We start from the raw sequence: 15,761 nt of genomic DNA on the forward strand, positions 1-15,761 counted from the left end.
GGTAAGACAAAGTAACAAACTGGAAGTACAATTGAAAAGTTTCAAAGAACCAACAATCTTTCATTTTCTTTGCACAAATCTGTTACAATTTAAACTGGGAATGGGAAGAGCAAACCATGAATGAAATATCAGCTCCGACGATCTTCCTTATTGGTAAACAATCTTTACTCATTTGCCAGGAACGAAGTTTGTGGCATAGGGACGAAATTTAGCTGCTGCAACCCCTGTGGCAGTCAAGGAATGAAATGGAATCTAAAAAGATATTTTGGAAAATATTATAACCTAGGAGGGTATTTATGAACCCTAGGGGAAAGTGAATTATTTCATTTATTTCGCTGCCAGTAAGGGTTTACTTGGCTGCAACCCGAGTAGCAACCAAATTTAATTTGTGGCATAGACCCAAGCGTTGTTGCTATCAGGGTCGGCGAGGTGATCAGCCAGGTTCTCCGAAGGTCCCTTGCCAGTCTCAGTGGCCTAAACAAAGAACCCAAACATGGAGAACATGGCCAACCTCCCATTCTTATCTCTTTCACCTTCAACTCAGCAGAAGCCTCAGGATCATCAGCAAGCCCAAGTGGGTCAAAGCTGCCACCTGGGTAGAGTGGGTCAGTGATCTCACCAAGCAGCCCCCCCCCCAACAGGGTAGCCGTCAACAGCACCATCAAGAGAACTTGGGTGGCCCAGATAGCTAGGATGCTTTGTGCATGATCAAGCTTGGGTTGCCCAAGTAGTCCATATGTTTCATAGATTAACATATGTCAAATTATGTGCAAAATTTCAATTATTTGAATTTCCCTCAAATTTACTCGACACTAAATGAGTTGTCATCTACATTTGCATTATATATCACAACATCAACTGATTGAACCAAGATATCAATGACACAAGTTTCATTGTCAAGATCGCAATACTCTAGAGGGGGTTGGTGAGAAGGAGAAAAGATTTATTCTTTTTCTTTTTCTTTCTCTTGAGCTTAGCATGACGAGAAAACAACAAACCTCCATTCCACTCTTCAGCCTTGTCCTCATACTGAAAGAAAAATAAATGCGGAACGATTCATGAAGATCGATAAGCATGCACGACAAACACTACAAAGACAAGTTTTAGGCATACCTGAATCCATGGTTGAAGAATAAGAACTCCTCAATTTTCTTTTTATATGCTCCTCGTACAACACGATCAATGTTGGTCTGATCTACCCTCTTTCGCTTTTGCTTTTTTTCGTTAGTTTCACTTAATGGGTCAGTGATAACTATATATAGGGGTGAGGGTAGGGACCAACCCTGCAATAAAATTAGGGTTTCCTCCCCATTAAGGAAACAATACCTTAGGTCCACACATAGTAATAAATATTTCATACTATTAAGGTGTGCTAATAGAATCCAATATCTCCATAGAGATCACTTACCAATAATATTAGATTCTTTCTGCTTACTTCATCTTTAGTCAACACCATTAAACCGGTTTTGGAAACAAATCTTTGACTATGCTAGCCCACCTAATAGGAAATCTTACAATCTCCCACTTGGGCAGCATATGTCACAAGTTTTAGATTTTAAAATTTATTTAAAACGACTCTCCGATTTAGATAAACTGAATGTGGTCACAAACAAAACAGTGTCGAATGGAGTGCACCTTAAACCAAATGCCTTGGTCCGAATGAGAATTATAAACACCCAACCGTATTGATCATCACATCTAAAGCGATATGAGACCACACACGTCAAAGTGCTCATAACATCACCGACTTGGGCTGAGCAGTATGAAAGTGTGGTATGAAAATAACATGCTATAGTGATCATCATGTCTATTTCCAAATTGGTCCTGGCTCGAAAACCAAATGAGCCTTATGAGACAGATACCGAATGTCTCATTAACTGCAAGCGTCTCCCAAACACTCAAGCTTCAATCAAAGAAGCTCATTGGGACTGGGTTCGGATGTCCCACAACACTAGCACTAGACCTTAATCAAATGAGGCTTTGCTAGCGACTGGATGTGTGTGTATTGACTGAAACCTCAGATACCGAATGAGGTAAATACACCACATATAACCTCAATTTTCTGTAGGAGGTAAATAAATAAGTGTATACACATAAAAAAATGGCCATAAAATGCATATATATTCTTGAGAACAATAATGATGTTTCATAAATATAATAATGCTGAACTCAGATGCAACTGGATATATGAACAAAGCTCCCACTAATAAAATACATCAAAAGAACTAACAAGTCCCATATTAGTGACATGCTCTTGAAAGACTTTTGGAGTCAAGCCTTAGTAAGATGATCTGTAATTATGTTTTCTGTAGCAATTTGTTCCATTGTAATCTGTGACTCTTGAACTTTCTCTTTGACAAAAAATTACTTAATGTCAATGTGTTTAGAGTCTGAAGTACTTTTACGGTTATGAAAGAAACAAACTGTAGCGGAGTTGTCACAGAACATCCTCAATGGTTTAGATATAGAGTCAATAATTTGTAATCATATAGTTCTACAGAAATTTATGATTCATGAGCTTACTCCCACTGATCTTTAGATAAACCCATTCGATTCCTCCCATTTTCATAAAGAACCTTAGCTTGAACATAATTAACAACCACTGGCTTAGGAGGCTCATCAATTCAAGATTAAAATTTATTATCATAATAGCCAGAGAAATATTAAAGGATTAGTTCCATTCCTTAAAATTGGAACCATTCAAAATTTTTAACAGAAAATAGCTGAGAAGTCAAAGCTAATAAATATAATGATACATATTTATCAAAATATATAATATGCAAGAACAGAAGGCATATTAAACTTCCCAACAATATAATTAAATCTGACTAATTGGGTTGTTAATCAGATTTATCCCAGTATTATTTTCAATAACTGTAGGAAAACAGAAACTGGAGAAAGATCCGACGTCATCGGGGTCACACCTGTGGTGGCAAGATCGCCCAACACGTAGTGGAATCTTTCACATGTAAGGCGAGACGCTCAAAACAACACCACTTTGAAGATTCCGTCACCTGTGGTGGCAAGACAAGAACCTCCAAAGCTATGAAGCCCAAAATGTCACCTTTACACTATCAAGTGAAACCAATCAAATAAAGACTCATCTGTGGTGGCAAGAGCACATCATTCGCCATATGGTCTCCTTGACTGCAAATCATCATGAATAGTCAATAGTAATTTCACAATCTCAGTAACTAGCCCACTAAGTGGAAGCATAAGCACTGAAATTATGAAAACCTATAGACTTGGATTGCTACCAAATGCCCGTGGGTTTAGATTTTGGATGCAAACAATAAGATGAACTATTTCAGTATTTAATTGATAAAATATTCAACATAAGCCCACAAAAGCAACCCATTATAAACCCTAATAGTCAATATGGTAATATCATAATTTAACAGTTATCAAAGTGAGTACATTCTTAGTATGACAGTTTTGTACTTCCAACCATTACCATAAATAAATAAAAATCTAAATATGATATTTTCTATAATGACAACATGCTAAATATTAAAGTTCATAACATTTATTCATGATAACAAGAAACACATGAAATATGTTACTTTATCCATAATTCATTAGATATACAAAGTTGTATGCAAGTATGAACTTTCAACCCAAATGACTTTAATATCTAATACAAATATTAGTCCATAAACTTTAAAGTCAATCATAATAAAGCCCCATAATTTTTTCAAGTCAAAAGAAAATTAGCTAATAGGGCATATGAACCGAATAACTTATAGGCTAAAAACAACAATAATTCTTTAATAAATAAAGGTAATGTTGGCTTAGATCCATAGTAAGTATAAACAACTTCATAGGCTTTATATCAATAAGCCACTAAAACTTCAATGGGTTCATTTAAATCATTCAAATATAATATATTTGTTTTATCTCGATGAATGTTCAATAAAATTGAACTTTATCACAAGTACAAATATGACATAAATTTGAAGAAATATTACTTAAACAATGCACATGTGATATTTTGAATCATAAATGGGTGTCAAAACTCATAATTATGTGTCTCGTGACGAAACCTGATGTCACGGATGATAAATAAAACATCGAAGAAAATATCAAAATAACCCAGATTGACTTAAAATTCATAAACGACAAATGTAGTATACATAATAAAACATGTATGATACATCTATCACCCTCAATAGGATAATAATTCATTCTCCCACTAATATAAGAGAGTAGGACTAGATGACCTAATAAAAGTACCATTTATAAGAGTCAATATTAGTTCATATTAGAACTAGATCTAACTGTTGGCTTGAATAAACAATGCCAAAATAGTCAACAGTATAAACAGATTTCAGAAGTCATTTCAATAAATCAAAATTAAACAATTTCTGATTCTATTTGCATAAACTGTTTATGGTCTATACAATTATTAGACTCAAAACTGGATTTCATTGAAACTGTGCTGAAAATAGTTAATAAATCATCAACATATAGAAGCAACGTAGGATAATCTTGTGTCATAACATCTCAAATGTGAGTATAGGTATCATCATTAATATTAATCTTTAAGATGCCAACTCTAGCCACAAGAATCTTCACAAAAAATCGATTTAAATAGACCACACTAATAACAAAGTTTAACTTGGTGAGATTCATGTGCATTCACTGTAATGACTATATCACTCAAGAGTTATAGTTGAAACTGTATCCTTATCCTTTAAGACAAGAATACACTGGTCCTCTCATTTTTTTGTATTAACTGTGAAAAGAACAATAACTTTTGAGATCCCTTTACCTTTGGGATCAGAATCCTTAGGTTATTGTCATTTCCTTTAACTTTGGTGACATCATCTTTAGGCAGATGTCACCTACTATGCTGCCCTAGGGAAAACCATGAAAGAACAAGATACGTCACTTTGGTGGAATCCACATCACCCTTTCATGGTTTCCTAGAAATGCGTTTTGCAGCTAAACATGTGCGAAAGTTTACACCCAATTTAACTCCAATATATTTATTCATCATAGAGTGTTTTAAATATGACATGCAAACATAAAATGCCATCAATTTTTCTGCCTATATAATTCATTAATGACTTTTTAATATCATAGTAATGATAAATCAATGCAAAAAACATGCATAAACAGAAATACAATTCTGAAGTCATTATAGAATAAAGATAAAACACTATAGCTGTTCCAAAACAGTTATGGAACACAAAATATAAGTCTCATTTTTCTTGTTTTAAATTCGACCCAGTATATTGAACATACAACCACTGGTCGAACCATAAACAACATTTCAGAATATATAATTACATCCTCCCACTGGTTTGACCAGTTAAGTAATTATCCACAACGTCCCAAGTACATAATAAAATGACATCATGAAAACCAATGGTATTTTATTATTCACAAGGCCTTGGGATTCTCAAAATAATTGTTTTAAATATTAAAAACTTCATTGGACATTATTTGAAGACTGACCATTACAAAAAAAACTCATTTATTTCAATGCATTTCCATTAAGATTACCTTTATCATCAATAGACTATAGACCAAATGTCATAGACAATATAGTATTGAAGAACCCATCAAAATAACTGGGGTTGGTTCAAGAAAATCACAAAACAACAAGTTTATGCCATATAAATAAATCAATACATAGACAATATTAGATTTATTTATCAACTGTAGTAGGACAAAATTTTATCCTACAAAATATAACGGGATTATAGATTTTGTAATCTCAGGTGTTACAGTGTTCCGTCCTCTCAAGTGACACAATAAATACCCATCATAAGAGTCAATAAACCATTTCATTTTGAATCGGATTAAAACTGGTTCGAATCAAGACAATACCTTAGTGATGATTGTTTAAAGACTTTAGTATGAACCATAAATTTAAACGGAATGGAATTTTAAAAATGTAAGAGAGCCCACTTTACAAATCCCATTTGATATATATATATATATATATACTAATAGATCATGCCCATGGGTCTAAGCCCATAACAGTTTAAATGAAACAATAAACCCTTTATTATTATTATTATTATTATTATTATTATTATTATTATTATTATTATTATTATTTTATCTATTAATACAACTCTTACCGTTGTACTCTAGTTAAATTGGTGACAAGGCTTTGTCCTTACAATCTTACCTCTTATGAAGTCATCACAAAACAACAATTTCTTAAAACCCCCCTTCCCTTTTTTTTAGTCAACTTGACATTATACTTTTTTTTCGTCCCAAAGTAATACTATACTCTCTTTTGGAGATAGCTTCCGTATCACGAATCCGTTTGTGTTAACTTGATTTCTAATCTAATTTGGTTCACCTATTGACTGATTCACTGGATTGGGTTTGATTTAGCCGAATGCCTATGAGCTTTTAAACCTATTACATTTAAACAAATCTGGACATGGGCCTTGGCCCATTAAGTTTCTAAATATAAAATATAAAACTAAGTCAAACCATATGGATCGAGCCCAAGTCCAATAAAACCCAATTATTGTGACTTAAAAGCTTAAGGGTAATGAAGTAAAATCACTTGGTTCAATTCTTTGAACCATAATAATAAGTTGAATTGTACTTTTTTTTTTTTTTTTTTTTTACTAACAACCAAAAACGTACTTCACCCTTTTTTGTCACTTTTTTTTTTTTCTAATTGTCTCCTTCGTGCCACTGAAAATCACTGTATTTGATTTAGTTTCTACATAAAACACTGGCTTAGCCCATTAGATATATTAACTTTAAGTTTTAAAAAAAAAAAAAACAACAACAAAACACACATGGGTATGGCCCAATGGATTCAAGTTTAAGTTTTAAACATAAAACTCAAAAAAAAAATAAAAAAATAAAAAAAATAAAATAACCACTTGCATTTTAACCGGCCTTCCTTTTCTCTGTTCTTATTATTCAAAGAGCCGTCGCCCGACCTCGCTAGTGGGAGAGTGAGAGCGTCCAACGGTTATTTTTTATTTTTTAACTTAATTGTCTTCACCAAACCCAGACCGATATATCCTCTCTCTCTCTCCCACATGTGAGCGGATCCGACATTCCGACCTCACTAGTGGGAGATTGAGAGCTTCTAATTTTTTTTTTTTTAATTTAACTTTGCAAGTTTTTTAATCTTAGTATATATATCATATAATTTTTTTATCGTTTCTTCAAAAAAAAAAAAAACGACTCGAGGAAAAGAAATTGATTTTTATTACTGATGGTACAGCCGATCGATTTTTCATGAACGAGGCTCTGATACCATTGAAAGAAAAATAAATGCGAAACGATTCATGAAGATAGATAAGCATACATGACAAACACTACAAAGACAAGTTTTAGGCATACCTGAATCCATGGTTGAAGAATAAGAACTCCTCAATTTTCTTCTTATATGCTCCTCGTACAACACGATCAATGTTGGTCTGATCTACCCTCTTTCCCTTTTGCTTTTTTTCGTTAGTTTCACTTAATGGGTCAGTGATAACTATATATAGGGGTGAGGGTAGGGACCAACCCTGCAATAAAATTAGGGTTTCCTCCCCATTAAGGAAACAATACCTTAGGTCCACACATAGTAATAAATATTTCATATCATTAAGGTGTGCTAATAGAATCCAATATCTCCATAGAGATCACTTACCAATAATATTGGATTCTTTCTGCTTATTCCATCTTTAGTCAACACCATTAAACCGGTTTTGGAAACAAATCTTTAACTATGCTAGCCCACCTAATAGGAAATCTTATACATACTTGAATGAATCACCACAGCAGCCCTCCATATCTGATATTTTCACCATAACATCGATACGAGGAATATATATATATTTAATAGGGATTGAAGAGCTATACCTGAAGTATGATTTTAGCTCATGTAATATGCGAATAGATTTGAATATCTAGCTGTGCAAGCTGGCATCACCAGATTTGAACATTGACTCTTGAGTCAGCACACCATCATATGCTTATCGTCATCTCCTTGCACTTCTTTATTAAAAAACACACATAAGTGGGTAGAGTTCTTTCTTCTTTTAGAATTCTATGAAAAAGAATTTTACTTCAAGAATAAAATAACCTCATTCTCATTCACATCAAGAGATACCTCCATATGAATCATCACGACTCCCCTCTATCACTGCCAGCCTGGCCTCAACATGTTTGTATTGCTACCGCGGACCCATTAAAAATCCACAGATTCTGTCTTATACCCTAATTCCCTCTTGGTCTTGGCCCCTCCCTATCCTATCACCTTGGCAAGTGGCCCAACTCTCTCTCTCTCTTTCCACAAGAGTGAAAGAACATGAGATCATCTATGTACATTAGATTAAATTAAAAAAAAAAAAATCAGAGAATCATTGAGGAGATGATTGTTGTTTTAGATGATATATTCAAAGTTTCACCTTCTTTCCAGAGGTTTATGATCTCTTGCTGGAGATGGGAAATTATTTTCTCCTCTCCCATGTGGTTAGCCAAAAAGTTGATATATAACTAGTTAGAAACAAGTGCCCTTTGGCCCGAGAAATGTTCTATTTGCTTCTCTAATGAAAATTTTACCATAAAAGCTGATCTTCAGTTGTTTGTTTCTTACATAGAAGGTGAAACTTTTACTTAGAACTATTATTTTTCTGTTGATTGGATTGACATGTTCTCAACCCAAAATTGAGAGTAGATTTTTGTAAGGAAATTTTTGTTCTATTAGAAAATCTTTACAAGGACAAAGAAAAAAAAAATTATGGAAGTTTTTAGCATGTTTTAAACTTTGCTTAAAAAAGTTGAAAAACTTTTCCAATAAAAAGCCTTGATTGTTTCATATTAAAATTTTCCCCACAAATAAAAATTTAATTCATGTAAAAAAGTCATTTTCTATTTATGACTTTACGTTGAAGTAAATAACAACAAAATCGTAATCAACAAGAAATTTTTCCTTCTATTGTTTTCTGATGTAGAAATCAGATGAACCGAAGTAAAAGTTGGCAAGCATATTTTACATGGAAACAAATGAACCCACGAGTGCTAAGATTATCTTCTTTCTTTCACACCTGCAATTTTGCAACTAGGAGAAAAACAACAATCATGATTATTTGGTTTGTGATTGTCAAACTAATCGGTACAATCTTCTTTCTTCAAAGCCTTAAATTTTGCAATTTTAGGTGAAAAACAACAATCATGATCATTTGGTTATGATTGTCAAATTGATAGATACAACCTTGGGTACCATGGTTGTCTTTTTTCTCCCCAAGCCTGCAACTTTGCAACTTGAGGAGAAAAGCAACAATCATGATTAATTGATCAATAGAAATATAGCTACATTTGATCTAATTACTAATAGGGTAATTCACAACGCCACCATCCTTTAGAGAATGCCACTATTATAAGAACACCCCATCTGTTTCACCAAATTAGACTCAGACCTTTACCGTCAGTCACTGTTAAGTCAAGAGTTAAAATGACCATTACACCCTTTTCACACTAAAACTCATTTTAGCCCAATTCCTCTTCACCTCTACCTATTCTCACTTTCCCTACTGAACATCTTCGTTCCAATCACCTCCACCTGTCCCATTCTTCCCATCTCTCTTTACCTATTACCATTTCAACAACAAAAAAGGGGCACTTTCATCATTCTACATTATCCACCATTGCCCTTTCCTCCTACTTTGTATGAACAGAAAGAGGACTTACAGAAGCAAGAAATGAATCAAATTGACTAAAATGGCGGAAAGTGAGATGCGAATAGCCACGCGGCTAGTACAGGACAACATCGGCTGCTGTTGAGGTTTTTCCCGCAAGCCTCATTCACGCTGTCGAATAGCTCAGGTGAGAGGTCTAGATGGCAGGTTTGTGTAGAAATTCCACAAATTAAGAACTTGCCATATCCAGACTTTCCAATCAAAAGAAATGAAGAAATTTCGGTCCTTGCCTTCCGCTTTAACCACGGCAAGAACTCATCGCAATCTTCACTTAGACATGGTTCAGCCTAAAATGAAAGGTGAATTTATTTACGCTCCATAGTAAATTTGACGAACTCTCGACGAATCGCTGGATTTTAGCTTAGATTTAAAGAGAAAGAATAGAAGTGAAGGGAGAAATGAATTTAAATCGAACCTTAGAAAACGAACAGGAGCATTTCAGTCTGAAGTGGAGATTTGAAAAGAGGATAAGAAAGGGACTATAAAACTAGACGCTGGTAAAACCTCATTGCCCACATACTTCAACCACGCGGCCAAAACAGGATAGCACCGGCTGCGGTCGAGGTTTTTCTCGTAGGCCTCATTCACGCCATCGAATAGCTCGGCTGAGAGGTCTATACGGTAGGTTTGTGTCTGTGCCTGGACTGGAAATGCAGGAATTGTGTTTGAACTGGAGAAATCTCGGGGCTTTAAAGGTTGTTGGGGGCCACCGTCAGAATCGGATTCCGACGGAATTTCAGGAATGGAATAGCAAAAGAGAAATGACAGAACGACGAGAACTATAGTTGTTTCAAAAACAAAGACATGATTGACCATATCAGAGGGGTTTCGCCTGGTCTCCGCGAGGTCTTGTCTGTAGCTGATGCTGCTCCTGCTGCTTTGAACGATCGGCTGTGGTTCAAAAATTAAGATTTGGAAGAAAGTAAATTAAGTCTTGGAATGGGTCCAAATCCATTGATTTGGATGAAAGAAATATTAATTTATTGCAATGATATTTTAGGTATTTTATATTAAATAAGGGTATTATGGTATTTAAAATAAAATATAGTTGCAGACATCAACATATAAGGTATATTCCTTAATAGTGACTAACGGTAAGGGGTCTGAGTCTAATTTGGTGAAACAGAGGGGGTATTCTTATAATTGTGACATTTTTCAGGGGGTGATGCTGTAAATTACCCTTAATAATATCATGTATGACTATTAGGATATGTATACTCTTATATAATGTAGATAGTAGTTATATAATATCTGAAATATTTAATCACTATAATTTGTAAGGTGCTATTGTTTAATGGGTGCATCTTGTTGTAGTTTAAATGATGAGTTAAAGGGATGAGCTTCAAACTTAGTGGCAGACTGCTAGGAAAATGAGCTCTAGTGCAAGTTTTGGGAAGGTCGCTAGTTCTACCATCCTAACCTCCATCTTCTTGAAAAATAGTAGTAGTTAGTGGCTGTAGAATTTCTACCAAAAAAAAAAAAAAAAAAAATTGCAGTATTGAAATAATGTGCATAGTGGGCCACCTTTGCTGAGCCTCACCGATTTGTTTGGCCTATGACCCTTGAATCACCATAAAAAAAAAAAAAAGTGAGCTAAGAAGTTATAATTACCTACTTTCAATTATTTTTTGTCTTATTCCCAATTTATTTTTAAGGGGCAAAAGATTAAATAAATAAATAAATAAAAATAAAAGTGATTTACCATTGTGTAGTCTTAAGGCCCTCTTTGGTATCATTTCTGTTTTCTATTTGTGCCCCAAAAGCATTTTTGGTTGTGTTTGGTATTGTTTATGAAACTTATTTCTATTTAAGAAAAAAAATTGAAAAAACCAAAAATAAAAAAGAACTTGAAAGTTATTTATATTTTCATTTCCTTTTCCACTGAACATTAATGAGCATGTGCTTATATGTCCAAAAAATGAGGGTAAAAACGTCATTTCATTTTGTTATTAGAAAGACAAGCATCAACCCCTTCTTTCTTCTTTTTCTTCTTCCTATTGGAACCCCAACTGCTCCCCACCCTATCCTACAACCTCACCCCCACCCTATCCCTGCAACTCAGTTTCACCTTGGCCATGACCCTCTTTCCCTCCTATCATGGCTGATAGTGATGAAATTAGTCCGCAGCTTGCGGCTGCAAGCTAGCCTCTACCCACAGCCTTGTGGTGCTTGCTTCATATGCAGCTGGCCATGGTATGCGGCAGCTAGTCATGGTTAGGATGGATTTTCAAAAAAAAAAAAAAAAAAAAAAAAAAAAAAAAAAAATTGTTGTTCTGTGCGGCTAGGAGGAAAGTTTGGGAAGAAGAAGTTAACGTTTAAAAAATCCTTAGTGAAATGACTTCATTGCCCTTGTGATTTAAATAAAAAAATTATTCTACACATAGGTATACCAAACCATTTCTCATTTCATACTCTATTATGCCTAATGTTTTACCAAATGGTTTTTATGTTTTGATAAAAAATAATTTTCATTAATACTTTTTGTTAAATAGGTAAAAATCATTAATAGTTTTTGTTAAATAAGAACTATACTTTCTTACACTTTTCTTTAGTATACATGTGAAAGGACAAGATCTCATTCCCATTGGAAGAAATATGAGTAGTTATTGGTGTCACAACAATTTGTGAAGTTTACTAAAGGTAGTTGGATATGAGATGTCCATTTTCATGGTTTTTTTCCTACCTAAGCCATATATTCCTACTCAGAGATGGGAGAGTGTATAGTAATGTCTTTATTACTGGTATACATGTATGGACATGGGATGCGTACGAATACAAGGAAGAGCGAGTATTGATTAAATTAGATTTGCAATTTGACACGTGGCAAATCTTGACCATAGCCTGTCCATTAAATGATTGGATTGGACACATCATCCATCCATGTGGAACAATAGATGTCTTGTGAGGTTTGAAAAAGTAACAGACCCTTATGACAATAATATTTAGTCATTTCATTTTCATCGAAGATTTTCCCATATTTAATAGATAGAAACTATAAAATTCATGGGAAAAAGGTTCTAGCATGATTATCACCTTACTATATATGATAGTACGTTCGGGACCCAAATTTGACGTTCAAAATTTCACGATAATTTCGTATTCACATGTGTTGTTTTGGTGGTTTAAAAAGTTTAAAATCTGGGAGGTGGGCTCAACAGAACTATTGAAAGATTAATGGACATATATGCTTAAGGTAGACAATCCAAATTAATAGGTGGTCTATCAGGAGAACCTAAATCAATCCAGAGATCAATGTGATGGACAGATATATAGTTTTTACAAGGTTATGCGAAATTCACATATTTGACAGAGATAGGATTTTCATTTTTTTAAGGGAAAAAAGTGATGGCTTTGGTAGGAATTTGAATACATGTCCCCCTTCTGATATTTACATTTTCTAGTAGATTCAATCTGATATTTGGATATAAAATGGATTAGAGTGCAGATCCATACCAGTAAGATCCGTCAAATATTTAGATGGATAACGAATATGTGGTTCCAATCCAGTTCATGGGTCTCCTTAACTCTAGATGGACCACACAGCCCAAAGGTTAACTAATGGGAATTGGACCCAAAAAAACCTTCCAAATAAATGAATCAAAAGAGCTAGAATGGATGAGTTAGTACCCAAAGAAATTTTTTGGCTATGATATTCATGGGTAAGACGAAGTAACAAACTGGAAGTACAATTGAAAAGTTTCAAAGAACCAACAATCTTTCATTTTCTTTGCACAAATCTGTTTCAATTTGAACTGGGAATGGGAAGAGCAAACCATGAATGAAATATCAGCTCCGACGATCTTCCTTATTGGTAAACAATCTTTACTCATTTGCCAGGAACGAAGTTTGTGGCATAGGCCCAAGCGTTGTTGCTAACAGGGTCGGCGAGGTGGTCAGCCAGGTTCTCCAAAGGTCCCTTGCCAGTCACAATGGCCTGAACAAAGAACCCAAACATGGAGAACATGGCCAACCTCCCATTCTTGATCTCTTTCACCTTCAACTCAGCAAAAGCCTCAGGATCATCAGCAAGCCCAAGTGGGTCAAAGCTGCCACCTGGGTAGAGTGGGTCAGTGATCTCACCAAGCGGCCCACCACCAACACGGTAGCCTTCAACTGCACCCATCAAGAGAACTTGGGTGGCCCAGATGGCTAGGATGCTTTGTGCATGGATCAAGCTTGGGTTACCCAAGTAGTCCAGCCCACCCTCAGAGAAGATCTGTGCACCAGCCTTAAACCACACAGCCTCGCCAAACTTGACACCATTGCGAGAGAGGAGCTCAGGGAACACACAACCAAGAGCTCCAAGCATGGCCCATCTGCAGTGGATGACCTCAAGCTCACGGTTCTTGGCAAAGGTCTCGGGGTCAGCGGAGAGCCCAGCGGTATCCCAACCATAGTCGCCGGGGAATTCACCAGTGAGGTAGGATGGCGGCTCACCGGAGAAGGGGCCCAAGTACTTGACTCGATCAGGGCCGTACCATGAGCTGCCGGATGAGATGGGCTTGGGTTTGGCTGTCTTTCGCATGGTAAACCTACCTTCCCCAAGAAGCTCAGAGGTGGAGGGAGCAAGCTTGACTGCCTGACCAGCCAGTGAGGGGGAGGAGAGAGCCATTGTGGAAGCAGCCATGGCGGTGCAGAGGAAGGAGAGACGGAGAAGATCTTAATTAGTGTTGATGTGATATGGGCCAGTGCTGTTGGGGTGGGAAGTAGGATTATTAATAAAAGAAGTAGGGAGGTGATGGCGGGAAAAGACAAAGGGTAGTCATCCTTGAAAATCTACATCTCTGATAGCATTGGTCTGAGGATTTTTATGATATGTTTGCACCCCCTGCTACCACATAATTTAACTTGTGGCCATTGTCCCTCCCTGGTTGAAAAGAGGCTACAGCCACTAGTTTTTGGTTTTTTCTTAATTATTATTTTTAATAAAGCTGTAGCCACTAGTTATTCATGTCCTTCAAAACTTCGAATTTGTTCTGGTTGAATGTTTGTCAGCCTAGGAATAAGGAAGATCAAAAGCAAACCGTTCAGGAATTTAGTATTTTGATTTATTTTGATTTTTCAATATCATATTAATATCGGTTTAAGATCCTCTTCATAAAGCCCATGGACCATAGAGTGATCCCACGGCTGGGAGGAACCAAGCACACGTCTCGAGGTCACCCAATTGTGAGATCACTCTATGGTCCATGGACTCTATGGAGAGGAATCGTATCCTCTCCCCCATGTCAAACAAGTGAACAACTAGGTATAGGAAATTGAGTTGATGTTTTCATGTTATAACTTGTGAGGGAAAGATAATTAATATTGAAATAAATAGATAAATAGAAAATAATTAATATTAAAACCATTGAAAAACTAGGATCAATTTGATTCGATCCAAGTTTATTCGATCGGTTTCAATGAGATTTATCGGTTCGCCAGGTTTTGACACCCCTATACATATTACATTGGACACGTTTCTTTTTTTTTTTCCCCCGCTATTAAGACATATTTCTTACTGCTTTATTGCATGCATTATCCTCTCTTGGATTGAAAAGAGGCTGCAACCACTAAGTTCATCGTGTCGGTAGGATTTAAGTCCCATGACCAAGGATTAAAGTATCGGTATCGGTCGCCATATCGGTCGGCCAAAATTAAGATACGTATCGGAGGGTATCGTATCGTATCGGAGATACACTAAGATACGCTAAAGATACACACATAAATGGATAGGAAATATTTTTTTAAACACTTTTGCATAAAGAATTTGTTAAAAAAAGCTATTGATAATATGTATTATGCATAAACACTAAATTGAGGGTATCGTACTAAGAATTCAAGGTTTGTAGTTGTCCCATAAATGTAAAATTCTTGTTCCCAACCTTGATTTCCACTTTAGTTAGAGAGAAATATGACTGACAACAACTTTGGAACAAAAACTCTTCAAAAAATCATGTTTTTCTGAAAAATTACCCATCTTGGCCATTATATGACCGTAGCGCACTGTATCGGTACATACCGATACTCATCGATACGTATCGATACTCACCGATACGTACTGATATATGTACCGATACTCATCGATACGTATCGATACTCACCCAT

The 15,761-nt window shown here is 35.5% G+C and overlaps 1 protein-coding gene across 1 annotated transcript; it reads right to left on the minus strand.

Annotated features, from left to right (window-relative positions):
• LOC122063592 (chlorophyll a-b binding protein of LHCII type 1-like) lies at positions 1 to 14,411 on the minus strand. Its single transcript, XM_042627297.1, has 2 exons — positions 13,495 to 14,411; positions 1 to 162 (listed from the first exon to the last, which is right to left on the minus strand). The coding sequence occupies exon 1, from the start codon at positions 14,299 to 14,301 to the stop codon at positions 13,501 to 13,503; it is 801 nt and encodes a 266-aa protein (XP_042483231.1). The 5' UTR covers positions 14,302 to 14,411; the 3' UTR covers positions 1 to 162; positions 13,495 to 13,500.
• Between the last annotated feature and the right edge of the window lie 1,350 nt (positions 14,412 to 15,761).

Source organism: Macadamia integrifolia, unplaced genomic scaffold, assembly GCF_013358625.1.
Source record: "Macadamia integrifolia cultivar HAES 741 unplaced genomic scaffold, SCU_Mint_v3 scaffold1374, whole genome shotgun sequence".
Lineage (NCBI taxonomy): Eukaryota > Viridiplantae > Streptophyta > Magnoliopsida > Proteales > Proteaceae > Macadamia > Macadamia integrifolia.

Excerpts from the sequence above, each read along its gene's own strand:
- LOC122063592 (XM_042627297.1), bottom strand. The coding sequence starts at position 14,301 with ATGGCTGCTTCCACAATGGCTCTCTCCTCCCCCTCACTGGCTGGTCAG.